Source organism: Mesocricetus auratus, unplaced genomic scaffold (genome assembly GCF_017639785.1).
Source record: "Mesocricetus auratus isolate SY011 unplaced genomic scaffold, BCM_Maur_2.0 Super-Scaffold_100027, whole genome shotgun sequence".
In the NCBI taxonomy this organism is placed as follows: Eukaryota; Metazoa; Chordata; class Mammalia; order Rodentia; family Cricetidae; genus Mesocricetus; species Mesocricetus auratus.
This window is the reverse complement of record NW_024429208.1, coordinates 10,645,235-10,672,219: the sequence shown is the minus strand read 5'-3', so window position 1 is coordinate 10,672,219 and position 26,985 is coordinate 10,645,235. Positions and strand designations below refer to the sequence as shown.

The window sequence follows — 26,985 nt, the reverse complement described above, 5'->3', positions numbered from 1 at the left end:
CTAGATTGAGCTGCTGCCTAGATGGACCCAGCTGGGGGTGCAGGGCTGGGGACTAAGGAGCTCCACCCTGCAGGAGACACCCTGGCCCTGAGCTGCTGGGAGCCAGGGAAGTGGCGGGAGAGTCTCCGTGAGTCCTGTGCCGCAGTTCTCCTGGGTACGGCAAGCATCACATTGCCAATGGCACTGGGATGGGGAGCCCCTGGGTGCCCTTGGGCCATCAGGAAAGGCCACGGGATCGACTGGCAGTGAAAGAGTTAACGGCAGCAGCTGGGCCCTTCTCTTCGAGGAAAAAAAAAAACCTCCCTGTAGATGCCTGGCCTGCCTCCAGGGCCAAGCTGTAGGAGCTAAAAACTGGGAAGTTCAGACCTGTGGCCAGATCTGCTTCTGTAACAAGCACTGGAGGAGCCTGGCTGCCGTGTCTGCCCGTCTGTCTGTCTGTACGTCTGTCCTCTGTCTCTCCATAAACCCATCTGGCTGGCTGACCAGCTTCCTGTTGATCCTCTGTAAACCCGCCTGCCCACCTATCTGTAAGCCTATCTATTATCTTTTCCATCCAGCTGTCTGGCCTGTGTGATAATTTATCTTTATCTCCAGATCCATTGATTTTTTTCCCCCATCTATCTGTTCGCCTGAGTTTACCCGTATAGTTTCTTTTCCATTCATCTGCCAGCCGGTTTGCTTCTCTTGTCTGTCCACTGCCCTGTGTGCCTGCCTGCCTCCCCTGCCCTCTCTCCCTGGACCTCAGAGCCATGGCCTGGAGTCACAGGACCACAGTGTGCCTGGTTCTGCTAGGTCTTGGTTTGGGTCTGGCCATCATCGTGTTGGCTGTGGCCCTTTCTCATCGGCACGCCTCTTGCGGCCCCGGGGCCTTTGCGCATGCTGCCGTAGCTGCTGACTCCAAGATCTGCTCAGATATTGGACGGTGAGTAAGAGGGGGTGTGAGTTTGGTGGCCCTTGGTGGCTTCGGGAGACTGTGTGACTGTGGTAGGGGTGTGAAGAGGACATGTGAGTGCCATGCTGGTTGTGAGGTAAGGGCCTTGTATGTTTGGCTTCCCACATCAGCCCCAGGGTCCCTACATAGAGCAGTGTAGGCGTGTCCATAGGGAAGATGGGGACTCAGGACAGAGTTGCAAAGACAGTGTGACTCTATTGCTCAAGAAGGCCACCTGGACAATGCTGGTCGGAAAAGCAGACTAAATGAGGCCTGCTCCCTTGCCCCTGCCTGTTCTGACCAAGGCTGGAACTTTTTTGGGGGGAGGGGTTCAAGACAGGGTTTCTCTGTGTAACTTTGGAACTTGTCCTAGAACTTGCTTTGTAGACCAGAACTCACAGAGATCCTTGCCTCTGCCTCCTGAGTACCAGGATGAAAGGTGTGTACCACCGCTGCCTGGCATGCAAGGCTGGAACTTTTTCAGGGGCCTAGGCAACAGGCTTTAGGGTTCCATATGTAGGTCCTGCCTACCTGCCACATACAATGATTCCCAGGGCCAAGCTTCTTCTCCAAGTCTTTGAGAACACTCACACACACATGCATACACGTACACTCACACACACATGCATACATATACATTTACACACTCATGCACACATGTATACACATACACACACTCATGTATAAACATATACACATAGACACACACTCACACACATGTGCATACACATACACTCATATATACTCATGCATGCATGCATACACACACTCATGTATACACATATACACATACTCACACACTCATGCACACATGCATGTACACACACTCACACAGGCATGTACATGCACACATTCACACACACACACCAGTGCCACAGCTATCAGGACCTCCCCCTCCTCGGCAGGGTCTGGGTGAGCGGAGTGACTGATACTAGTCGGACTAGGAGGAAAACAGAGTGACAGGAGCCACAGTAGGTATTCCCTGACCATCCAGGAAACCCAACCCACGGAAGCTTCTGCTACCCACCACGCTGCCACACACCAGGCTGTGGCAGGAAGCCACACTTAGTCCCCTGCCTCCAACTGGACCCCCAGTAACCTGGGCAAACCTGTTCATCCTTCCAGCCATCTGGGCCTCCTTCCCAGAGTATTAGCCTGGCAGCCACTGTGAGGGGTCAAGTGCCTTACACACCCAAGGCTGGGTTCTGCAACAGAGAGAATGGTGGTCTCCACCCAAAATACCACTCTAGCATGCTCTTTTACTGTTCTCGAATTCACCCACCCCTTATCCTTCCTTCCTCCCTCTTGTCCTTCCTTCCTTCTTCCCTCCCTTGACCCATCTGTCTGCGCATTCTTTCCCACCCCCCTGCTCGTAGCAGCCCCCACCCCTGCTGACCTGGTCCTCTACGTTCCCAGACTTCTGTCTCCTCTGTGCGTGCGCGTCTCCATTTAACTTGGGGACAGAAGCTCGGATCCGTAGAGGCCGCCCTCTTTACTCCACAGGGTGTTCCCAAAGGAGGCAGGAGTTAAGGCCAACTGTTGCTCTGTGCTATGAGACTCAGTGTCTATTTAATCCTCCCAGAATGCATGTGAGTATGTGTGTGTGTGAGTGTGTGTGTGTGGGGGGGTGGGGGCACACACACATACACGCGTGTGCACTCAGGCCTCACAGATTACCAGCCAGATGAGCCGCACCCATGAACAAAGGGGTGTTTCTACGAATCTCTGAGGGAGGTCTTTGAACAGGACTTGGTCTAGGAAGGTTGGGCTGTGATCGGCGCTTGGAGCTTGGGTCCTGTAACCCCTTGCACTCAAAACTCTCCCTGTTGGAAAGCGGATGTGGGTTCCCTCCAGTGTTTTGTCAAACGGTGGCTCTCCCTGCTTCCTGTTCTAGTGTTAAGAACCCAGGAGTGGGAGAGAGCCTCTGACCCCAGCTACTTATGGTAAAGGAAAGGTCAGAGACCATAGTCAGGCTAGGCCTCTGACCCCAGCTGCTTATGGTAAAGGAAAGGTCAGAGACCATAGTCAGGCTAGGCCTCTGACCCCAGCTGCTTACGGTAAAGGAAAGGCCAGGGACCATAGTCAGGCTAGGCCTCTGACCCCAGTGTCTCCCTGCCAAGCTTTCCATTTGACTTAGAAGGTTTGCCCAGGGGAAGAACCTGGCCAGTGTCACAGCAGACAGTCTCGGAGTACTGGAGTTTCCTCCTTACTGTTGTTACTGCTGCTCCTGCCATGGTGGGAGGATTGTGAAAGGGGCAGTCTTCCCCAAGTCCCCTACCCCTCCCCTTCGACCCCAATCTGCCCAGCCCTGGGCACATGACGGCTATAGCTTTATTTACCAAAATTGCAGAAGGTAGGACTCCCTTGGGTTTCTGGGCAGCAAGTTTCTGCAGGGCCACTGTCTGGACTGTGACTATAAGTGTGGTGACAGTTGAACCCCAAGGGCTTCGTGTGGCCTGTTAATCCATGTCCACCTGGTGTCTGGGGAGATGAATAACACAGGCCAAGCTATAGAATTGCACGAGTCTCAGTTTCCCTTCTGGGAGGTGGCGTTTAGGCTTGCACCGCCCTCGTAGGATGCCTGTGAGCTCACAGGTGTGTTTATCCCCACACTGGACATGTTCCCTTAGTAGCTCTGTACAGTGTCATCCGCCTGGGTTGATCTGGACATGGCCTGCATCTGAGGGAAGATTAGCGCCCGGCGCCTAGTCCCTCCCTTCCAGGACCTTGGCTGGAATTTCCACTCTTCCTTCCAGCCCGACACTTGTTCTACGAACTTCATGTTCTCTGAATTCCTGGCCGCCTCATCAGGAAGTAACGCCTTCCCTGGCCACTGGACCTCATAATGAAAGTCCCTTGGCACCTAGGGATGGTATGCGTGTATGCAAATTTCTGTGTGAGCCCACACATCCGATGAGCATGTCACGGAAGTGGTGACAACAGCCCGCTGGTTCCTTGTGGACAAGTGCCCTTGATATGTACAATTATCCTGCTGACAAAAACATTTCTCAGCGGAGAAAAGCCAGGCTCCGGAAACTGAGTTACCCGCCCTCCCCCCCCCCCCCAGCCTCTTGCAGCTGGCTAGTAGGAATATAGTGTTACTATAGTGGGACTACTGTGGCCCCGGGCTCCCAGTCTGTGTCCATGGTCGGGGGTTGGAGATACATGTGGGTAATCCATGGGCCTGTCTCTTCCCTGTAACATGTAATACTTTCGTTTGTCATGCATCAAGTATGTGAGGGGTGGTGCCTGGTTCAGCGGCACAGCTTTACCTGACATACACGGGGTTCTGGATTCCATTTCCATAACGGTAAATTAACATGTGAGGAACCCCTCTAGTCTGTCATGGATTAGGGACACCGTAGTAAGCAAGGGGGACAGAACACCCACCCACCCCCAGCAAACAGATCTGTGACTATGTTGGATGTTGGGTGTGGTCACTGTTTATCTGAAGTTTCTGTTTTATGAAAAATCTCCTCTCTATTGCCTGGCAGCATGGGGCACTTCCGATACCCTCTTTCTGCCATTTTTTTAAAATTAGGTTGTACATTAGATTTACTTTCTCTTTTTTCTCAAACATCTATTATGTATACAGTGTTCTGCCTGCATGTCTGCCTGCACACCAGAAGAGGGCACCAGATCTCATTACGGATAGCTGTGAGCCACCATGTGGTTGTTGGGAACTGAACTCAGGACCTCTGGAAGAGCAGCCAGTGCTCTTAACCACTGAGCCATTTCTGCAGCCCTAGCTCTATTTTTTTTAAATCTTGTTATTTCTCCCCCTTTAAAATGCAGTATTAAGTCACCTTTGTGTTCCTAGCACAAATTCAGCTTACTAGTGATTCAGTATGATTTTTATATCATAGACGATAAAAATATGATATGCTCATTTTTGTCCTGACAGTCTGCAGTTTTCCTTTGTTACAATTGTTTCCTCAGTTTAGCTGTGTTCAGCGCGTGAATCCAATCCAGGGCCTCGCGCCACGCTAGGCACACGCCATTCTTGCATTTGGTATGGGGCTCATGCGGATCTCATAAAGAACTGGGAAACTGAGCTTTCTTTCCCCATGGCTGTTAAAATACCCTGGTGACAGCAGTTTGAAAGAGAAAGGGTTTGTTCTGATTGACAACTCAAGATACAGTTCATCGTGATGGGGAACTCAAGGCAACAGGAACCTGGAGCAGCTGAGCGTGCCACATCCGCAATCAAGAGACGGAACAAGGACCGCCTGTGCCCTGTTATTTTTCTCCTTTCTGTACGATCCAGGGCCCCCAGTTCCAGGGGCCAGCTGGGACAACCCACAATGGGGGAATCCTGGCACCTCAATTAGCCTAATCAAGAAAATCCCTACGCACATGCCCAGCGGTGTCCCAGGTGGTGCTAAAGCGAGGCTCCCAGGTGACACTGTTACAGAGGCATTCTCTCCCCGCCTCTCTCCCTCTCTCTCCCTCTCCCTCTCTCTCCCTCTCTCCCTCTCTCCCTCTCTCTCCCTCTCTCTCCCTCTCTCTCCCCCTCTCTCTCCCTCTCCCTCTCTCTCCCTCTCCCTCCCCCTCCCCCTCCCCCTCCCTCTCTCTCTCTCTCTCTCTTTCCCTCTTTCCCTCTCTCTCCCTCCCCCTCTCTCTCCCTCCCCCTCTCTCTCCCTCTCTCCCTCCCTCTCTCTCCCTCCCCCTCTTCCCCTCTTTCCCCCTTTCCCCCTCTCTCCCCCTCTCTCCCTCCCCCTCTCTTTCCCCCTCCCTCTCCCCCTCAGTTCTCCGGAAGAAAAGCGTATTTCGTGTTATTTTAAAATCGGCTTATTCCATCCTGCCTTGTTTAAAAGAACTTATGGCTGAGCCTCCGGCACCAGCTTAGATCTTAAAGGTCGTCTCAAGGTCGTGTGGAATGTCGAGCTCTCCACTTGGTGGGACATGGGTGAACTTAAGGGGTGGGCAGAGTGGGGGGCCTCGTGAGTACTGGGGCATGCCCTGGAAGAGGACTGTGGGACCCCTCTCTCCTCCATTTTTCCCTTGTCGCTGTCAAACACCACAGCCCTTAGTCACAGAAGCAAGTTGCCTCAGACTACAACTTCTGGGCAATGACTCAGAATAGACCTTTTCTTCTTAAAAGTTGATTATTTCAGTAATTGTTATAGTAATAGAAAGCTATCGGTCCCTCTATGCTTGAGTTATTTGTGTATGTGAATGCGGAACTTTTAAATCACGACTTCTGTGTCTTTAACAGGTACCAGTTTCTTATGTTTTAAATATTTTACATTTATCTGTTTGCTTGTTGAAGGTGTGTGTGTGTGTGTGTGTGCGCGCGCGTTATGTAGGTCAGGTGATAGCTTGTGGGAGCTGGTTTTCTCCATCATGTGGATTCTGGAACCTGTGCTGAAGTCAGCACACTTGGCAGCAAGCCCCTCTACCCACAGAATAGGCCCACCAGCCTGTTTCTGTTTCTTTGTATGAATCACCAGAAGGTAGTAAATTCTTTTCAAGAAATGTGTCTAGCATGTGCAAGGCCCTAAGCTAATTACCAGCATTAAGAAAAAAAAAAAAAACCACCAGGCAATGGTGGTGCACGCCTTTAATCCCAGCACTTGGGAGGCAGAGGCAGGCGGATCTCTGTGAGTTCGAGGCCAGCCTGGTCTGCAGAGCGAGTTCCAGGACAGCCTCCAAAACAATACAGAGAAACCCTGTCTCGAAAAAAAAAATTGTTGTGCCCAAGTCTTGAAGACCCTCAGAAACTACCAAGGAGCTAGACTCACCAAACTGCAAACATAAGGCTCTTTGGTTTAATCCTACTGGTAGGGACTCAGTCTAGCAGACTAATGCAGCAGCCTCCAGAAGAGTGACGTCCCTTGTCTATCGCCAGAATTTAAAAAAAAAAAAATCACAGAATTACATCAGTAGGTGTGGGTCGGATCCTGATTGGTTAACATTTGGGGGACAATTAGGGGAATTTCCCAGAGTCAGGGCAACTGGTTTGTTAGTGTTTTTGATTGGTTGGCTACAGACGGGAGCATTGGTGGTTTCTATGGCTTTGTCTGTTACTTGCAGGTAGCCTGTTCTCATTGGTTGGTGCTGGGAGGGAGCATTCTGTGGTTTCTGTCTCTTGGAGGTGGTTTGTCGTCAAACAATTTCCAGGAAGGTTGTCATGGAGTTTTACTCACAACATAAGAACTACAGGCTAGGGGACTGGATTTGTTTTGAAGGCTTTCCCACAGCCTTTACATTTATATAGTTTCTCTCTAGCATGAATGAGAGTTGAATGGGAACTTAAGGCTTTGCCACATTTATATAATTTCTCCCCCGTGTGATTTACTAGAAGTGAAGCCTTTGAGTTTAGCTTACCTCTTTCAGTATTCATGCTGAATTTATGTTTCCATACAGCTTAAGAAACAAATTATAGCTGGGTGGGTAGTGGCACACGCCTTTAATCCCAGCACTCAGGAGGCAGAGGCAGGTGGATCTCTGTGAGTTCAAGGCCAGCCTGGTCTACAGAGTGAGTTCCAGTGCAGCCAGGGCTACACAGAGAAACCCTGTCTCAAGAAGAAAAAAAAAAAAAAGGAGAGGAAGGAAGAAAGGAAGCAAATGAGAACAAATTATGACTTGTTCCTAAATTGTAAAGAAGAGGCTTATCTTGACTCTTGGCTCCGGGCCAGTATTGAGTAGCCGCACGTGGTGATGGCCTCTTGTTGGCAGACTCCAGAGGAGTCACATGACTAAAGAAAGGGACAAAAGTGAATTCCCAAACTTAATGATTTCTTTGTTACTCACTATAATGACCCTCTCTAAACACCATCTCCACTCCCTGACCTCAAGTGCTTGGGTGTTTCTGTTGACTCACAGATAACTGCTTTGTTTTATTATTCTATAATCCCCAGTTGGTTTTATTTAGTTTGGCTTTTTCTTTTTCTTTCTTTTTTTTTTTTTTTTTTTTTTGGTTTTTTGAAACAGGGTTTCTCTGTGGATTTGGAGGCTGTCCGGGAACTTGCTCTTGTAGACCAGGCTGGTCTAGAATTCACAGAGATCCGCCTGCCTCTGTCTCCCAAGTGCTGAGATTAATGGCGTGTGCCACCAACGCCAGGCTAGTTTGGCTTTTTCTTTAAAGAATTATTTTGTGTGTGTGAAAGTTTACAGACATCCCACATGTTTGCATGGTGCCCAAGGAGGTCAGAAGAGAGGGCATCGGGTCCCCTGGAGCTGGAGTTACAGGTGGTTGTGAGCAGCCATATGGGTGCTGGGAACTGAACCTGGGTCCTCTGCAGGAGCAGCCAGTGCCCTTAACCACTGAGCCACCTCTCCAGTCCCTTCCTTATTTTTTCTAATGCTCAAGTTGTCACAACATGGACACAAAAGGAAACTAGGGGTTCCTTTACGTCAGAAACTATGTATTTTTTACTTTTTAGATTTATTTGTTTTTATGGGTATTTTGGTGCATGTATGTATGGGTACCACATGCATGCCTGGTGCCTTCAGAGGATGGAGACACTGGATCCCCTGAGACCGAAGCCACAGGTGGCTGTAAGTTACCATATGGGTACTGGAAGTCAAACCAGTGGTCCATGCAGGAACAACTAATGCTCTTAACCGCAGAGCCATCTCAACAGTCCATAGCCAAGTCCTTTTGCACATTGTGTTTCGTACATGGGGACCTCCCCATCCCCACACTCATCAGTCTCGGAGAGCACTCCTATCAACTAGCCCAGGATGTCTCTGCATCAATTTGCATATTCCTTTGACCAGCCCTGCAGTCAAGAGCTAACCAAGGATGGCATTCGTGTATGTACTGTGCACGTGTATTTCCAGTTATTTTGTATCCCTGGCTGGCTAGCTGAGCCCTCCCTCCAGCCCTTAGTCACCATGTTCAAGGAAATCCATTCGTGTGGCTATGATTTTCCCCCACTGTAAAATTTTTATTCTGTGTGCACTGTACACAGAATACAGAGTACAAGGCCTGCCTGAGTTACTTGAGTTGTGGTAGCTTGTCGTGCCAGTCAGGTTTCCAATACTATAATAATTACCCTGATAATCCATTTATAAAGAAAACAAGTTTACTCAGGCTTACAAATTTGCCAGTTTCAGCCCATGACTGGTTGGCCGGTTGACCTGTGACGAAACAATGCATCAGGGCAGAGTGTGGGAGAGGGCACAGCTGCTCACCTCCCGGCCAGGAATTGGAACAGAGAGTGAGAGAAGGGAGCAGAGGAAGGTCCCATGGTCTCCTTGGTGGACACACTCTCCCGTGATCTGAAGTCTCCCACTAGAACCTACCAGTGAAAATTTCTATTTTGGCTGGGTGGTGGTGAGTTCAAGGCCAGCCTGATCTTTGGAGTGAGTTCCAGGACAGCTAGGGTTGTTATTACAGACAAAAAAAGAATTCTTTTAAAATAAATGTTTTAGCTGGGCATTGGTGGCACTCACCTTTAATCCCAGCACTCAGGAGGCAGAGACAGGTGGATCTCTGTGAGTTTGAAGCCAGCCTGGACTACAGAGCGAGTTCCAGGACAGGCTCCAAAGCTACACAGAGAAACCCTGTCTTGAAAAACCAAAATAAATAAATAAATATTTTTAGTACTTATTACCAGTAATTATTTTATTTATAAACCCAGAGCCATACAAAAAGTTTCATCCATAAAAGGTGACCCTGTTTTTAGAGAATATTTTTAAGAAGCCATAGTATAATTCAATACAAATTAAAAAAAATCCAGGCATGGCAACATGGGCCTATGTTCCTATCTGAGGGAGACTGATGCAAGAGGGTCACAAGTTCAAGTCTAGCCTAGGCTACATAAAACACACACACACTCACACACACACACTCACACACTGTCAATAGCAAAAGCATTGTCTGTGGCTATACACAATTTTATTATTTATTTTTATACCCAATTTCAAACTGATATATTTTAATGGGTCTTTAATCCATGGCTTGGTTTGTTTTTTTATCCACAACTTGCTTTGTGTTTTGTTTTTGTTTTTGAGACAGGCTCTCATTGTGTGTCCCTGGCTGTCTTGAACTGACTACCAAGACAGGATTAACCTAGAACTCAGAGCTCCGCCTGCCTCTGACTCCCCAGGGCTGAGATTAAGGGTGTGCACCACCACGCCTGGTCTCGGCTCTGTGTTTCCCATTAGTTCCTCTCCATTCTCGCTGCTGCCTTTACAGAACTGCAGTGCCCTGTGTTTTCCCATTAGTTCCTTTCCAGTCTCGCTGCTGCCTTTACAGAACTGCAGTGCCCTGTGTTTTCCCGTTAGTTCCTCTCCATTCTCGCTCTTGCCTTTACAGGACTCCAGTGCCCTGTGGTTTCTACCTTCTTGTATCTTTTATGTCTCTTAATTTACTTCCTGCAAGTTCTCTTTTTCTCTCCCCTGTTTGGGCTGTGCCTGTGTGTAGGAATGTTAAGTGTGTGTGAATATAAGTATGTGAGAGTGTGTATGTGTGTGCACAGGTGTGTCTTAGTCGATGTTCTTTTGCTGTGGAGAGACATCATGACCAAAGGAACTCTTACAACAGAAAACGTTTAACTGGGGACTTGCTTACTCTTTCAGAGGGTTGGTCCATTGTCACCATGGCAGGGAACATGGAGGCAGGAGTGGTGTTAAGCAGTAGCTGAGAGCTATGTCCTGATCCACAGGCAGAGACAGAGAGAGCCTGGCTCTGGCATTGGCTTTGAAACCTCAAAACATGCCTTTAATCCCAGCACTCGGGAGGCAGAGGCAGGCAGATCTCTGAGAGTTGGAGGCCAGCCTGGTTTACAGAATGAGTTCCAGGACAGCCAGGACTGTTTCACAGAGAAACCCTGTCTCAAAAAATAAAATAAAATAAAATAAAATAAATGTGTTTGTGTGTGTGTGTGTGTGTGTGTGCGCGTGTGTATGTATGTATGTATGTGTGTGTGTCTAGTTATCTACTACAGGGCTATCTGGTGGCAAGTGGCCAGATTATTTTATTGAAATGTACAGAAATCAGGCAGACACAGGAGTCCAGGTCCAACAGGTAACTGTAGCCACCAGATGATGCTGGATAGCTTGGACTAGGGTGGTGGACAGGTGGAACTCACAGAGATCTCTCTGCCTCTGCCTCCTGAGTGCTGGGATTCAAGGCAAGGGGTACCACCATTATGTCGTTTTCTAAGTCTGTGAAGACAGCAGCCTCTTGTGGAGGTAGAGATGGGAGGGAAAAAACACTGCAGTTTAGATCATGGTGCATGTGCAATGCTTCTTAGCCCCCAGTGAGGCCTTTGGAGATGGCTTCACAGAAGTCTCCAGACTTTGGGAAGAGGACTTGATGTGGAATGTTATTGTAACTAGGCAGAGGTGTGTTACATTTGTTTATGCTGCCTTTGCTAATGACATAAGGATTTGTTACACTTATCTGAACTGCATTTGTTTAATTATGTAAAGATGTGTGGCGTTTGTTTCGCCTTGCCTGCCTAAGGCACCTGATTGGTCTAATAAAAGGCCGAATGGCCAATAGCTAGGTGGGAGAGGAACAGGTGGGGGCTGGCAGGCATCGAGAATAAGGAGGAGAAATCTAGGCTCGAAAAAAGAGAAGAATGAAGAGAACGAGGGAGAAAGAGAGGGACATGTCCCGGGTAGAAGCTGGGCCACCAGACAGACATGAGAAGCAGAGAGAGAGAGAGGAAGGGAGGGAGGGAGGGAGGGAGGCCCAAGGTAAAACATAAAGAGAAACAATAAAATAAGAGCTAAACTAAGATCGAGCATTTACAACTAATAAGTCTCTGTGTCATGATTTGGGAACTGGTTGGTGGCCCAAAAGAAAACCTGTTACACGAATATTATAGAAAATAAATTCAGAAATCGTAAGTATAGTTTGCATTTCATGGATGAGCTCAAATATGGATCAAGGACTCACATTAGGAGGTCAGGGAGGTGAAGAAAAACACAAGATGGAAATCAAAGACGCTGAGAGCAGAAAGGGCTTGCAGGGGGAGGGCAGCAGAAGACAAGCTTGGCTGCTGCTGAGGGGCCCCAGAGCCGAGGCCTTGGCTCCGGTGGGTTTATGTCACTTCTCCCTCTCCCTTCAACTGTATTGATGATGTTTATTCTGTACTTACCCAGCTGGAGAGAGGGGTCAAGAGCCCACGTCGGGGTCTCACATCCACTTCTAACTCTAGCTTTGGGGGCCTTCATGCACACACACACACACACACACACACACACACACACACACACACACACTAAATCTTTCTTGAAAATTGTACTTATGCCTGAATCTAGCAGTTTTGTTTCAGTTATGCCTCTTGTCCCTTTCCGTTCAAGATTACATGTATGGTGATGGGGTTCCCATGTGTATTAACATTGAGGTTAAGGAACCTGTACAGTGAGGCAGAGTGGAAGGAGACCGACCAAGGTATACTCTTGTGGGCCTCAAGTTCCTTATCGTACCTGGAGGTTAAACGGTAATCCCAGAGTTGCTGGGGAGGGTCTCTGGGTATGAAAGAAGGGCGATCCTTGGTGAGCTGTGTAGGATGTACTGGTACAGTAGCCACTGTGACACAGGCCGGTCTCACCAACATTTTGGAGTTGAAGGACCTGCTCCTGGGACCTTGGACAGATGAAGAAGCTGAAACCCAAGTGCATCGTCATAAACTTGGGGGTGAATAAAAAGATGTAGGGCTCATTAGTCCAAGCACTGGACCCTAGTAACAGGATCCTGGGGTCACCTGCCAAAGGCCAGCTTAGACAGTGGAGACTCAGAATGGGTCTTAGGGGTGTGGCCTAGGCCAGGTTCCACCGGTTGCAATGAGCCAGTGTTTCTGGGAGCTCCGGAGGAGTATCAGAGTCATTTGAAAATGGGAACTACCTTATGTGTGGCACAGGGAAGTGTAAATACCATCCTGCTTTGCAATCTATTGGGTGTGGTGATGGACCGTTGAGTAGCTGGATTTGAGGGGGCAGCTCAGCGTGTTTTTTCACCTAACTTGGTTTTTGGTGCCAATAGATAGACCATCAACCTGTCACTGCTTCCCGGTAAACACCAGTCACACGAGCCCAGGAAGAGATGGGGTAGGGAAGTCAGATTATTGATGTAGGGCACATGAGCCAGTCAAAGATGGCACTGAGGGCAATTCAGATGGGTGAGTCCTGAGTTGTTTACAAAAAAGGATGATTGGTTGCCTAGATTGAACCAGATGAAGTCAAGAACTACTCGTGTTCACTAGGTAAAGCATAGGGTGCCTAGACATACGACAGGCTGACCTTTAAACCATTAGCTGTTTCCCCACCCTGTGGCTTTTTCGCTTTAAAATGCTTGCTGTGTGGTAATAAATGAGCTCCTGCTTGACTAGAGGCCCTGCTGTGTCTGATTGTCTAGGGATCCTGGGAGGCTGAGGAATGGGTGAGCAGCACACTTACCCTTCCTCAGACCCAGCCCAACCTTCCATGGTTGGGCTAAGACTCTGCAATCGATTCTGTGTCATGACCCCTAGAGCCATCCTCCAGCAGCGGGGCTCGCCTACCGACGCCGCCATCGCAGCCTTGATCTGCACTGGTGTCGTTAACCCGCAGAGCATGGGCCTGGGCGGAGGGGTCGTCTTTACCATCTACAATGCAACAACAGGTGGGCCCTGGTGTAATGCCCCCTGGGGAGGTGGGCTTCCCTTCAGTCCTGGGGCATGAATTTCTTGGGCCTTCTTGCATGCTTTTTCCCTGGTACTCTTGGGATTCTGCCCTGCCTTTGCCTCTATGGTGTAAATCCCTGGTGATATGTAGTGTTTTAAGGGCTAGCACAGAGACCGAAACTAAGATATAGAGCAAGTTATAGCCATCTCTTACCCTGCCTCAACTCCAGGGAAGGTGGAAGTCATCAACGCTCGGGAGACAGTGCCCGCCAGCCATGTCCAGGGCCTGCTAGACCAGTGTAAAAAGGCCCAGTCACTAGGCACAGGTAAGGCCTTTGGAAGGGTTCTTTAGACAACCTGACTCCCTCTGATATGGGCCTGTCAAGAACCCCCTCCCCAAAGAGTCCATATGACTCATGAACAGGCTGTGACACGCTGACATTGGACACAACCTCTGGATATGGGAAACTGTGGACCCCTGACCATCTTGGATGGGTTAGAAGGCTTCTTTGTCGTGAAGATTCTGAGGATGGGGGTGGGGGCATAGGGAGGGACTCAGGGTAGTGGTTGTGGGTTTCCAAGGGGGAGACCAGTCTTGGGGAGCTCAATGGATCTGTGTTGGTGGGACAGGGGTCCAGTTTACTTGAAGGCTGAGTAGGTTCCTGGAGGGGTGGGGTGGTGTAGCCTGGGCCTGGTTCTGTCTACTACAATGATCCAGTGCCTGGTGGTCTTTTTATATGGAAGGCAGGTGGGAACCACAAGAGGTCTATGCAGGGATGCTGTGGTCAGGCGTGGACCCTGGAAGCTGGGAGAGCAGGCTGGCATGAGATGGTTGTGCCGGGCTGAGCACGGGTGCATATCGTGCAGGGGCCCAGTGGATTGGGGTCCCTGGGGAGCTCCGTGGCTATGCTGAGGCCCACCGCCGACACGGCCGCCTGCCTTGGGCACAGCTTTTCCAGCCCACCGTCACTCTGCTCCGGGAGGGTTTCCGTGTGCCCTCTGTCCTCAGCCAGTTCCTCAACAGCAGCTTCCTGCGGCCCTCATTGTACTCATCAACTCTGAGGTGAGCACTGTGGGGGGGCCCTCAAATCTATATCCTACTGTCCAGCTGTACCTCGGTCGTTCCTCAACTGGAGGGTTGACCCTAAGGCACCAAAGTCCTTATAGCCAGGGTAGCCAATGCTTTTCCCTGGTCATAACCTAACTTAAGTTAAGGACGGCTTATCCCTTCAGCTCTGGCTTCCCTTTGCTTCTCTTTGGGAGTGGCAGACAGTCTTTGGCTGGCCCATTTTGCTTACTATACTAGCTCAGTGATAGGTCCTCCCAGTAGGTGACAAGGTGACCCTGGGAGAAACACACACCAGAAAGGTTCCAGGGCCAGGAGTGCGGGTGGTGGTGCCAGCCCCACCTACTTCTAGAGAACACGTTCCCCAGCTCTTCAGTACTGGGGCCATGACTGTTCTCCCAGAAGAATCCTGAAGATTTCTCTAGAACCCAGAGGAATGTGAGTGTCCGCTGGGGTCTGGCATCTGTCTGAAGTTGCCTCCTACCCAATCCCCTCCACCCCAGACAGCTCTTCTTCAATGGGACAGAAACCTTGAGATCTCAGGACCCATTTCCATGGCCCGCACTGGCCAACACCCTGGAGACTGTGGCCACGGAGGGTCCGGAGGCCTTATACACAGGGAGACTGGGCCAGATGCTGGTGGAGGACATTGCCAAGGAAGGTTAGCTACACTGAAGCTCCAACACCCAGCCCAGCTAGAGAAAAAGCCCAGTTCTGGGCACTGGGGATTAAAGTCACACCTTTCCCCAGGCCCTTCAGAACTACTGGGTGCTCCCGGGATTCGGGAAAGGCCAGGTACCCATCTAGTCCAGCCTAGCCATTGCTAGCCTTTGGGGCCTCTGTGGTCAAGAACCTCGAGTGGCAGAGCTTTTCGCAAGTCTGCCTGTAAAGAGGCAATGGCAGGCTTGGGTGGCTGAGTTGGCTATTGCTCTCATCCTATTTCCTACTTGTCTTCCTCAGCTTGCTACCTGTCCACCCTATACCGCTGCCCATGCACTCGCCATCACCCCTCTGGGACTACGGTCTTCATGTGTCCTGGGATGAGTAGCAACTCTTCCTTGCTCTTTGGTGATCCCCATCTGTACCTGGAACTCTCACCATCTCTCTCCAGGAAGCCGGCTGACAGTTCAAGACTTGGCTGCCTTCCAGCCTGAAGTGGTGGCTCCCCTGGAGATGTCCCTAGGAAACTACACTCTGTACTCACCACCACCACCTGCAGGGGGTGCTATTCTTAGCTTCGTTCTCAATGTGCTGAAAGGTTAGATCTTCTCAGGCCTTCTCTCCCCCCTCCAGCTCTGCCCTGCAGGGGGCCTGAGCTCCCAGCTCGTCCCTAACTTTGCGGGACACATTAGCTTTCTGTCACTATAGTATAATGCTGGACACAGCTACCAATCAAGAACAGTTTAATGCTGGGAGTTTAGCTCAATGGTAGAGTACTGGTTTCCCAGGCTTGATTCCTTCCGTATCAGTCCTCTTGTAGGAACTACCAGAGTCACACGTGGACCACCACCAGACAGCAACCTCCCTGTGACCTGAAGACTTATCAGGTCCTACCTCTTAAAGGTTGAGCCACCTCCCAATGGGGATACTATGGGGATCAAGGCTCCAATCCCATTGGACCCTCGGGGACACCCAAGACATCCCCATGACAGCGTGTGGTCTTTTTTGACATAAACTAAGGTAACAGATGCATGATATCCAAGACTGTCCAGGGCCGTGGACAGTGATCAGGATGGTATGCTTTAGAGTTAGTCTCTCTCAGGAACTGTGCAGAAGGAAATGACATCCTTTTCCAACGTTCACGGCCCAGTCTCAGGGCACAGGAGTAGAAGGCTCTGTGGGTAGTGTGCTGCATGTCGGGTATAAACACTCGGGGCCGACACACAGCACAGGGAGTCACAGCCCACAGGGACTGCCCAAGGCCCCACAGTTCCAGAAGCTCACAGTCACATGGCAGGTTGTGTACAGGGCTGGTTCCCTCTGGAGTCTCCCAGGGAGAATCTGCCAGCTTTCCTTGTCTTGGGCTGCATCACGCTAGGCTCCGCCCTCATCGGTTCAGATGGTACAAAGCCATAAAGGTGCTACTTGTTCCCCTATGGCTACACTTGTGATAGTTTAATTATAAACTAGGGACAGTCAGACACAGCCTTTTCCCCTACAGGAAGCACTGTATGACTTCCCTTTGGCACAGGTAAATCACCAGCATCACCATCGTTGGTTAGCTTTCTGTTATGATAACATATACCTGGGATTAAAAACCCACTTGTAGGGCTGGAGAGATGGCTCGGAGGTTAAGAGCACTGACTGTTCTCCCAGAGGTCATGAGTTCAATTCCCAGCAACCACATGGTGGCTCACAACCATCTATAATGAGATTTGGTGCCCTCTGCTGGCATGTAGGCATAATAAATAAATATTTTTAAAAACCCACTTGTAAAGAGAAACAGTTAATTTTGCCTCACAGGTTTGCGGTTTCTGTCTGTGTTTGGTTGGCTCCATTGCTTTGGGGCCTGTGGCGAGGCAGTGCATCATGGCAGGGACGTGTGGTAGAGCAAGAGCCCCTTCTCAAGGCTGCTGGGAAATGAAAGAAAAGGAAGGAGAGAATACCAGCCCCATCTGAGCACATGACCTAACCTTCCCACCGGGTCCCACAGCCTACAGTTCCCAGCAGTGCCACGCTCAGAACCAAGCCCACGAGTGCGCACTGGGGCCATTATTCACTAACATAGGTGATTATTCACTAATATAGGTGGCATCTTGACATAAGCCCTTCAGTATGGTGACAGTTGACCTGATCCTAGAGATGGTTAATGAGGCCTTTGAGCTCAGCGGTGGAATTCTTGTGTAACATGTGCCAGGTTCTGGGTACCGGTCTCAGTGCTAGGGCGGGTATTAAGAAGTGATTAAAGAGCAGGCAGCATGTGCAGTATGATCCATTAGACAACGGACTGGCTCACATCCGTGTGATGGAGCAAGACGGCACAGGGTGTAACCATGCTACTCAGAGGGACACTCACAATCGATGAGTTGTTGACTCTGGAACTTTCCACTTCATGTTTTCACACAATGACTGACTGCAGGTAACTGAAACTGTTGAAAGTCAAAGACCACAGACAAGAGGGGTCGTCTCTTCTCATCTGTGTGTCTGACTTAAAAGATGCATGTGGCTGGCGTGGTGGCACACGCCTTTTATCCAGGTACTCAGGAGGCAGAGGTAGTCAGAACTCTGAGTTTGGATCTTTGAATTTGAGGCCAGTCTGGTCAACAGAGAGAATTTCAGGACAGCCAGGGCTCCACAAAGAAACCCTGTCTTGAAACACACACACACACACACATACACACACACAATCATCACATTTAGGGTTAGCCTACATAATCTACACAATCCAGGGTAAACACTTCCTCTCAAAATCCTTAACATATTTTGCCATATAATGTGATATTAATTCTAAACCAGTATTCATGGATTCTGGGGCATAAAGAAATGAATAAATCCTTTGGGGGCCAACATCCATCCCACTACATAAAGTAATACCTCTGAACTCCATTACCTCCCCAGGGTTCAACTTTTCTGCAGAGACAGTGACCCGGCCTGAAGGGAAAGTGGACATGTACCATCACCTTGTAGAGACACTCAAGTTCGCAGTAGGGCAGAGGTGGCGGCTAAGGGACCCTTCCAGTCACCCAGGGACACTGGTAAGACTCCCTGGGACCGATGGTGTTGTCTCCCATCTCTTCCCTAGAACACAGCATGGGTCAGAACTGGCTGTGGGAAGGTAGAGGAAATTTCTTTGTAGTTCTAGGTAGGGATATCCTGGCAGTGGTCCTCAGAGGTGGAAGGGACTCTGAGGTGGTAGCTGTATCGGGTAGGATCTGGGTTTGACATGGGTTCAAGGAAGGCCCTTCTATGACAGACTGGAGAAAGGGTCTCCCGGGGGTAATCAGCTCATCTGACCATCTGCTCAGAGGACCCCAGCCTGCTCCTCACTAACTATCTGACTGCTTACCCCAGGACACCTCCCAGGACCTCCTGGGGGAGGCCCTAGCCGAACACATCCGCCAGCAGATCGATGGCCGCGGTGACCACCAACTCAGCCACTACAACCTGACTGGGGTCAGGGGCATCAGGATGGGCACCTCTCATGTGTCTGTGTTGGGAGAGGACGGCAGTGCTGTGGCAGCTACCAGCACCATCAACACACCGTGTGTGGGACCTGGGGAGAGGCGGGGTGGACAGGGTTCAGGGGCAGGTGGGTAGATCCCTCCCTTTTGCTCCTGACGTCAAAGTCTCCTTTGCCGCAGTTTGGTCTACACCCTCTGACCTCCCTTATTAGTCTCTAAGCAGACAGTATCTTGCTTTCGCTTTTCCCTCTGGCACCAGGGACATTCCTTGAGGACAAAAGCTATTGCTAGGTGGCCCTGAGTCAAAGGTGTCCTGATGGGGACCAGAGGGGATCTTTGGGATCTGTGGGTGGGCTCTGGTATGATGGAAGGCACTATAGTGAAGGATCCAGAGAGGTTGCAGCCCTGTGTTGCTGGGAGCCAAGGCCCCAAGGTCAGACTCCACCTTACCTATCTGCAGCTTTGGAGCGATGGTGTACTCGCCTCGGACAGGCATCCTCCTTAACAACGAGCTACTGGACTTATGCTGGAGGCACCTACCAGGTTCCGCTGTCACTCCCCCACCTGGTGAGCGCAAGGCCTCCCGCCCAGCTTCCCTTGAAGAGAGAAAGGAGGGTGGGTGGGCCGCTAACCCCTGGATGAGTCACTCCCATCACGAAGCAAAGCATGAAGGAGGGCGGGTGGTACTCCTGGAGGGTGTGGGTGATGCTTGGTGACCCCAGTTCCAGGTGAGCGCCCACCATCTTGTATGGTACCCTCCATCTTGGTGAACAAGGCCCAGGGATCCAAGCTGGTGATTGGCGGGGCTGGGGGAGACCTCATCATCTCTGCTGTGATCCAGGTGAGTCTGAGGGTTCCTGGCCAGGCTGTTTCCTGTCTGGCAAACTCCGTGGGGCAGGGATGGGAGTGTTGTGACAGGATGGCCAGCGCCTCCCCATTCCCTCTTACCCCTTCCAGACCATCATGAATAAGTTGTGGCTTGGCTTTGACCTGACGGAAGCCATTGCAGCCCCCATCCTACACGTCAACAGCCAGGGCCATGTGGCATATGAACCCGAGTTCAACCAGGTGAGACAGAGGTCCCACCTGCCTCCTGAAGCCCACGCTGCTCCCTGTCCCCTGTAAAGAATTCAGTAACTTCTTTCTCCCAGGGTGAGGACTTGAAAACCTTGTTCTGTGTTTACCATTTCCAGAAAGCTGGCTTTTCTGGCTGTGGCAGTTAGGCGCTCCTTCCTGGTGCCTTATTCCCACGTGTAGTGTGGAACTCACATTTGAGTTCCATTATTCGTGAAAGAGCTGACTTTTCCTGTGGCGTTTTGTTATGGAGCATTGAGGTCATGCTGCTGTTACCTCCAAACATGCGGTTTCCCCCACTAAAGCCCCAGAGCAGGACCAGGGGCTGAAGTCTCTTTAGTGGCTACCACCTTGCTTCCCAGAAACTTAGCTTTGGGGAGATTTTTGAAGCTAATTTGGATGCTTCCGTGTGGAACACATACAAATATTAGCAGCTTTGGGGCTGGAGAGACAGCGCAGTGGTTAAGGGTACTCAGTGGTTCTCAGTACCCACAGCGGAACTCACAACCACTCTACACTATAAGAGATCCGACACCCTCTTCTGACCTCCACAGGCTCCTATATGTGGTCTGCGTGCGCGCGCGCGCGCACACACACACACACACACACACACACACACAAGAATAGATAAATCTTTCAAGAATAAACTAGCTGGGCTGTGGTGGCTCACGCCTTTAATCCCAGCACATAGGAGGCAGAGGCAGGCAGATCTTAATGAGTTCAAGGCCAACCTGGTCTACAGAGTGAGTTCCAGGACAGTCAGGACTGTTACACGGAGAAACTCTGCCTTGAACAACTTAATTAATTAATTTATTTATTAAAAAATAAATCTTCAAAACAACCATTAGCTGTTTGAGGCCATAAACTTTGTGTTCAGGATCATTTCAACTATCTGTGTTTCAAGATTTTGGTTCCCAAAGCCATCTTCCAGGGCCCCTTAGAATTCTAAAAACCACCAGGCGTTGGTGGCACGCCCCTTTAATCCCAGCACTGGGAAGGCAGAGGCAGGCGGATCCCTGTGAGTTTGAGGCCAGCCTGATCTACAGAGCCAGTTCCAGGACAGGCTCCAAAACAATACAGAGAAACCCTGTCTCAAAAAAACAAACAAACAAAAAATTCTAAAAACCCTTAAACTAGGAGGCCTTTAGTAAAAAGTGGCATCAACAGACGGTCCTTGGCTCATAATAGTTTGGCTCATGAATTGTTCGACTTTCTAATGGTATAAAGGCCATATGTGCAGGGTTGGGGATGTAGCTCAGTGATAAGGTATGCACAAGCTCCCAGCACTACAAAAGACAAAAGTAATGTGTATTCAGTGGAAACCATTTAATGTCTATTATACATCAGTGGTAATTACTCACATAGCCACTCTGTGTTATAACTTCAGGACAGTAATCAGAAAATTACACGTGAGTTGTTCAACACTTTATAATAAAATAATCTTTGTTTTAGATGACACTGTAGGCCAAAGTGAGTGTTCAGCCCATTTAAGTCAGGCTACTGATGATATTTCATAGGTTAGATGTATTTGATTTTTTAAAAAATTATTTTATGAGCATTGGCATGAGTGTGTCAGATCCCCTGGAAATAGAGTTACAGACAGTTGTGAGTTGCCATGTGGGTGCTGGAAATTGAACTCAGGTCCTCTGGAAGAGCAGCCAGTGCTCTTAACCGCTGAGCCACCTCTCCAGCCCTGATGTACTTGATTTTTAAGTAGATTTATTTTATGTGGACAGTGTTTTTCCTGCATGTCTGCATGTGTACCATGTCCATGACTGGTGTTCATGATCTCTGGAAGGGCACTGGAATCCCTGGAACTGGAATTATGGTTATGAGCCACCCACTGTGTGGGTGCTGAGAACCGAACTCAGCTCCTTTGCAAAAGCAACAAGTGCTCTTAAGTGCTGAGTCATCTCTTCGGGTCAGGCATATTAAATATGTAAATTCATTTTAACTTACAATATTTTCAAGTTGTGATGGATTTATTGGGGCATCGTCATCCCATCAGAAGTTGAACAACATCTGTAGTGTTGAGAACTTGTTGTTCAGATCCTGAGGTTCAGGGCTTAGCCCGTTGGACTCAAATTCTTGGCATTTTTGCATCTATGCTGGGTTCTTCCAGCGACCTGAGATGTTCTCTCAGAGCACCAGACCCAAGGAACTAATGTTTAGAGGATGCAAGATCCAAGACAAGTTCTTTTAAGTCCTTGGATCTTGAGCTTTGACTCTTGAAACTAAAGATCTGTCCTCAGCGAATATTAATCCTTAATACTTGGCACTCTGAGAACCTTTGAGAATTTAGAAGATGACACATGGTCTGGGAATTGGGATTTATGAAATCCAGTGCCCTGTGAAGCCAAGATTGTCAGCTCCCTCAGGGCGTTAAAATGTCAGTTACACAGACCCAGGGCTTTCCATGGAGAAGCTCATAAACCCTGGCTTAGAGACCTCAAGTCTCCAAGGACCCTCAAAAGCAAAAGCCACCAGCAAAGTGAGGAAGGGCTTGGAGTTTGGCCACTACATTCTGAGAAATGGAGCCTCCGAGGACTCAAAGTTTAACCTTGGCTTTAGCACTGAGGACCTCAGCCCTTAATGCCAAGACCCTTGGGCAATTTATACAGTAAACAGAAAAACTTAAGAGCCCAAGGAGTGCCTCCAAATCTCACCTTGCCAGTGGCTCAAGTCACATGATGTCACCTGATTATAGGGACTGCAGAGATGTCGCCACGCCTGGACAACTGTGGATAATGGGCCACAGTGGACAAAATTCTTGGCCCATTAATCCAAAATAGCACATGGAAGTGTGGGACGGAAGAAATGCAGTTCTGAGGGGTTTTGCTCCCTTATAACATGATAAATGGCAGTAGTGGGGGGTTCATACCCCGAGGATATCAAAATCCTTAACACCAAAGAAATCAGAATTGCAGGGCTGGGGCCTTCAGTAGTCTCTACCTCCAAATTGACAGATTTAGTGTCTTACACCTGAGCAATTAGGACCCACGTCCTGAATGTCTCCCACTACCACTTCAGGGTTCTACTTTTCTTGGATTCATATGAGTTTGTTTGCTTTTGAGACAGAAGTTTTCTCAGGCTAGCCTTAGACTTCCTATGTAGCCTAGGCTGACGTCAAATCTATAACCCCGTCTCCTGCTCTTGCCCCCCAAGTGTTGTGTTGCAGGTATTCACCGCCATACCTGGCTGGATAGATGAGTGTTCCTTTATGCATATCTTTACATTCATGAGCACGTGCGCGCACGTGCACGCGCGCACACACACACACACACACTCACACGATGCTTCATGAGTTTACAAGTCATCCTTGAGCAAGGGCCGTGCTAATCTTTCTGTAATGTTCAATTTTATCGTATGTGTTGCTGAAGTGAGCATAGTGCAGCGCATGGACACCCTGGACAAACAGGATCAGCAGCCTTGGGTCCTCCTAGACACCCCCTTATCAGCCCTAAAGTTAGAGGCCCCCAGGAGTTTGACTGCTGCGTATCTCAATATTTTAGGTCTCGAGTCCTTGTGTCTGTGTTGCTGTTGTCCTATATGGTTTGGCAGTAGTCAGGTTGATGGCCCTGGACACCTAGTATCCAGTACTTCGTCCCTCTCAATGTCCCAGGACATCAGTGGATTCCAACGGGTGTTGCTTTGAAGAGATTCAAAATTGTGGCCACTTAGCCCAAGTCTTCTAAAGCTACCTTCTCCATCCATGGTAGCCCCTAGATACCTCAGATTTTGTCCTCTGGATCCACAGTGAAGTGGACCCAAGAACAGAATGAACTTGGTTCTGGATGGGTTGCTGCTTTGAGTTCACTGTCCTTCCATAGCCCCTCTGATACGTTCAAGCTGTAAACTCCATGCTCTAGGACCAGTTCCTGCCTAGTCTTTCCCTACCAGGGTCCTCGGGCCCTCCTCCCCTCCCCCACCCAGTCCCATCTCTCTAGGTCTGTTTTCCTATCTTTCGGTCAGTCACTCCCTTGTGTGCTGAGGGGACTTGCGCTGCCCTCTCTGTGAACGTCCCTTCTCTCTTCTTCAGGAGGTGCAGAAGGGGCTGCGAGAGCGGGGCCAGAGCGACAGCCCGAGACTGTTTTTCTTGAATGTGGTCCAGGCTGTGTCCCAGGAAGGACCCTGTGTCTATGCCGCATCTGATGCCAGGAAGGCTGGAAAGGCTTCGGGATACTAAGGCAGCTTTGCCCAGAGTTAGGATCTGACCCACTGTGTGCCCCACATGGATGAGGCTGTGGGTCTAAGTGTTCCAGGACCTGGATCCTTGGCTGTGAGACCAACCTGGGACTGAAAAGAGACTGAAGAGGGGGGATTGACTTGTCCGTGGTCCCTTCCCAACACCTGTGGTGGCCCTGCTTTGGCTCTTCTAGCCTCCTTAGGCCTCATGCCCTGACTCTACATGGAGTGCCTACCATTCCAGGATTAAAGAGGAGCCACACTATGGACTGATTTAGTGGTTCTAAGCAGGGAAAGGGACCCCCAGATAATAATGCCCAGTGGCACACAAGACGCCTCAGACTCCTATGGTCCTTCATGCCTCAACATCAAGGCTGAGAGATGGGCCAGGTTTCTTAAGGCTCAGTGAACAGGGGCAAGCATCCCACCCGCCTCTGCTCTGCTCAAGCTACAGTGTGTTTAGGGGCTTTGCAGTGTGTCCGTCCCCATCTCGCCTGTGACTGAGAAGGCAGGGGTGTGGCTTGTAGCACTTGTCCTCAACTCTTGTGAGGCCCTTCTCCACGCCAGGAAAAGGTTAGACGGAGCACAGCTTGCGGGCCCTTGATCAGGACCTAACATTCCACGTTCTTGAGACTAGGGCTCATTCTCGGTAGTACTGACACACGCGATGAACTCTGTTGTGTGGAGCTGTCCCTGCATCGCTCACCCTCGACACTATAGCATCTCCTCATATACTCCCGGATGCAACAGCACAAACTGTCTCTGGACAGGGATACGTCATCCCTGGCTGAGAACTGCAGGCTATCCAGCAGGGTGCCCATGATGGAGGTCTCTCTGGGAGCGTCAGGTACTTCTGTGTGACCCCAAGTGCCTGCAGGAGTTGCTTCGGTGAATCCAGGGTGCTACAACAGAAGTTCATCACTCTGGTTCAACAGTTAAGAGCCCTTTTCTTCGAGGACCCAGGTTTTGATTCCCAGCACCCACATGCTGGTTCATCACCTTCTGCAACTCCAGTTCCAGACACAGTTCCCTTTCTTACCTCCACAGGCTCCAAGGATGCATGCAGTCAAAACACTCACATGCAAAATTAAGTGAATAAATCTAATTTCAAAAATTTGAAAAAAGCTGAAGACTCATAACTCTGAAAACCACGCCGTCTGAGATAGAGATGCCAGCAGGTTCAGAGTTTGGTGAGGGTTTATCTCACAGATTGTCATCTGGTGGAAGGAGTTTGGTGAAGGTTCATCTCCTCACAGAGAGTCTGTCATCTGGTGGAAGGAGTTTGGTGAGGGTTCATCTCCTCACAGAGAGTCTGTCATCTGGTGGAAGGGGTTTGGTGAGGGTTCATCTCCTCACAGATAGATTGTCATCTGGTGGAAGGAATTTGCTGAGGGTTTATCTCCTCACAGAGAGTCTGTCATGTGGTGGAAGGGGTTAGGTAACTTGCTAGGGTTTCTTAAAAGACGTTAGAGCCACCCCTCACTATCTGTAGAAGATCAGTTCCAGCAAAGAAGACTGAGGTCTGTGGATGCTTCATCCTTTATATAAAACCGAGTGGTGCTTGGATCAGCTGCTTGTAAAATCAAGAGCTGCAAGCTAGGAGATTAAGTGAAGTCCAGATGGGATCTTTTGATGCTCTTGGTTACAATCAGATCTTCATCTCTGTCGTGGCGTTGTGGTAAGGTGTGGACTCCCCTCAATTCTCTCCTCTCTCCTGACCACAGCTCTCTGTGTGTCCACTTCTGTACCTGCTACAGGGCTTTCCTGGTCTTATGACTGTGCCCTCCAAGCTACTTAGTCTTGCTTCCCCACATGAACTTCTAACTCCTGCTACACCTGTGCTAAGCTGACTCAGGCGCTACCGAGCACAGAGGGGTGGCTACACCTTCTGGTATGTCTGTTGCCGTGTGATGACGTCAGTGTGTTTTCTACGCCAGACTAAAGCAGTAACATCAGAACTCCACCATGGGTTCTGTTCTTGAGAGACAATTTTACCTAGTATACTAATTGGGTTCTAAGAGGAACTTAGGGATTCCCCTATGACTATGTACCTCTGACACATTGTGACTGGAAAGAAATGGCAATTCAGGTTTCCTCCTTGATCCTTAAAAGAAATGAATGCCATATCTGAGAGAGACAATCATACCTTGTTCCTACTAATAATTCATCTCTTGATGTATAGTAGGATAAATTTAGTTCCCAAGCTTGAAAAAGAAAGAGGTTGACTTTGCTATGCACAATGCCACTGGGAAACTTATGTTAAATGTTGAAGAGAACAACCAATGATAAGCAATTTAACCTTTAATATCAGCTAAAACAAAAGGCAGTGAGATGTTCCTATGTCCAAACTTCCCATCAAGACTGGTGTAACTGACTCTCTGGGTGTTCAACAAGCAAACATGGAGGCCAACACCAATACGTATATAGAGACTAAGAGGACAGCCAATATGTTGGTCCTTACCCCAAGGTTAAGGCACATGACAGGACACATCTCAAAGTCTTCTACAGCTCTGGTAAGTCAACTGTCCTATCCTCTTGATGAGAGAAGCTACGCCAGGCCAGGGGAGCCATGGATAAACTTGTCTGAGTACAGATTAGAAGACAGACTGTGAAGAGGTTGGCTTTTAACTGATGAACAGTTGGCAAGAGGAAGGTTGATAACAGAAGAAATGTCTTCAGAGCTTCCAAGGGTCAGCAAGACCCTGACTCAACCCAGTAGATGACACAGCTCGTAGAGGAAAGACTGAAGAAGCCAGTCTTCTAAGAAGACTAAGAAGCTACTCTTGAGTCCCTAAGAGTAACCCCTAAAAAGCATCAAATGTCTTGAACAATAAAAACCGGTTGTTTTTTTACTATGCCTTGGTCTTAAACATCCAACAGGAAATATACCCAAAGAGCAAAATGATTGGAAATAACATTGGACAAAAAGAAGTAGACTGAACTTCAAAAGGAACAAAGACTCTGGCCTTGGACCTCCTCATGGGCTTTGAGCAAGACAGACAGGGTGATTACATCTTAGCTCTTTCCTACACCTGACACTGC

At 49.4% G+C, this 26,985-nt stretch overlaps 1 protein-coding gene and 1 non-coding gene across 4 annotated transcripts; one reads left to right on the top strand and one right to left on the bottom strand.

Moving 5' to 3' along the window:
• Positions 1-123: 123 nt before the first annotated feature.
• Positions 124-25,653, top strand: Ggt5 (gamma-glutamyltransferase 5). 3 transcript variants are annotated; one of them, XM_013113836.3, is made up of 12 exons: positions 128-922; positions 13,366-13,496; positions 13,728-13,823; positions 14,365-14,560; positions 15,067-15,224; positions 15,675-15,821; positions 18,122-18,258; positions 18,575-18,765; positions 19,145-19,251; positions 19,407-19,525; positions 19,642-19,752; positions 23,798-25,653. In XM_013113836.3, exons 1-12 carry the CDS (start codon positions 750-752, stop codon positions 23,942-23,944), a joined length of 1,713 nt encoding a protein of 570 aa, XP_012969290.1. In that variant the 5' UTR covers positions 128-749; the 3' UTR covers positions 23,945-25,653. The 3 variants fall into 3 exon arrangements, with proteins under 3 accessions (XP_021083191.1, XP_012969290.1, XP_040588314.1); XM_021227532.2 differs by lacking the exon at positions 19,642-19,752 and having other exon boundaries at positions 124-922; XM_040732380.1 differs by lacking the exons at positions 128-922; positions 13,366-13,496; positions 13,728-13,823; positions 15,067-15,224 and having other exon boundaries at positions 14,449-14,560.
• On the bottom strand, positions 23,041-23,145 carry LOC121134409. Its single transcript, XR_005871482.1, has one exon. It is a non-coding gene; the product is annotated as a U6 spliceosomal RNA (small nuclear RNA).
• Positions 25,654-26,985: the final 1,332 nt, after the last annotated feature.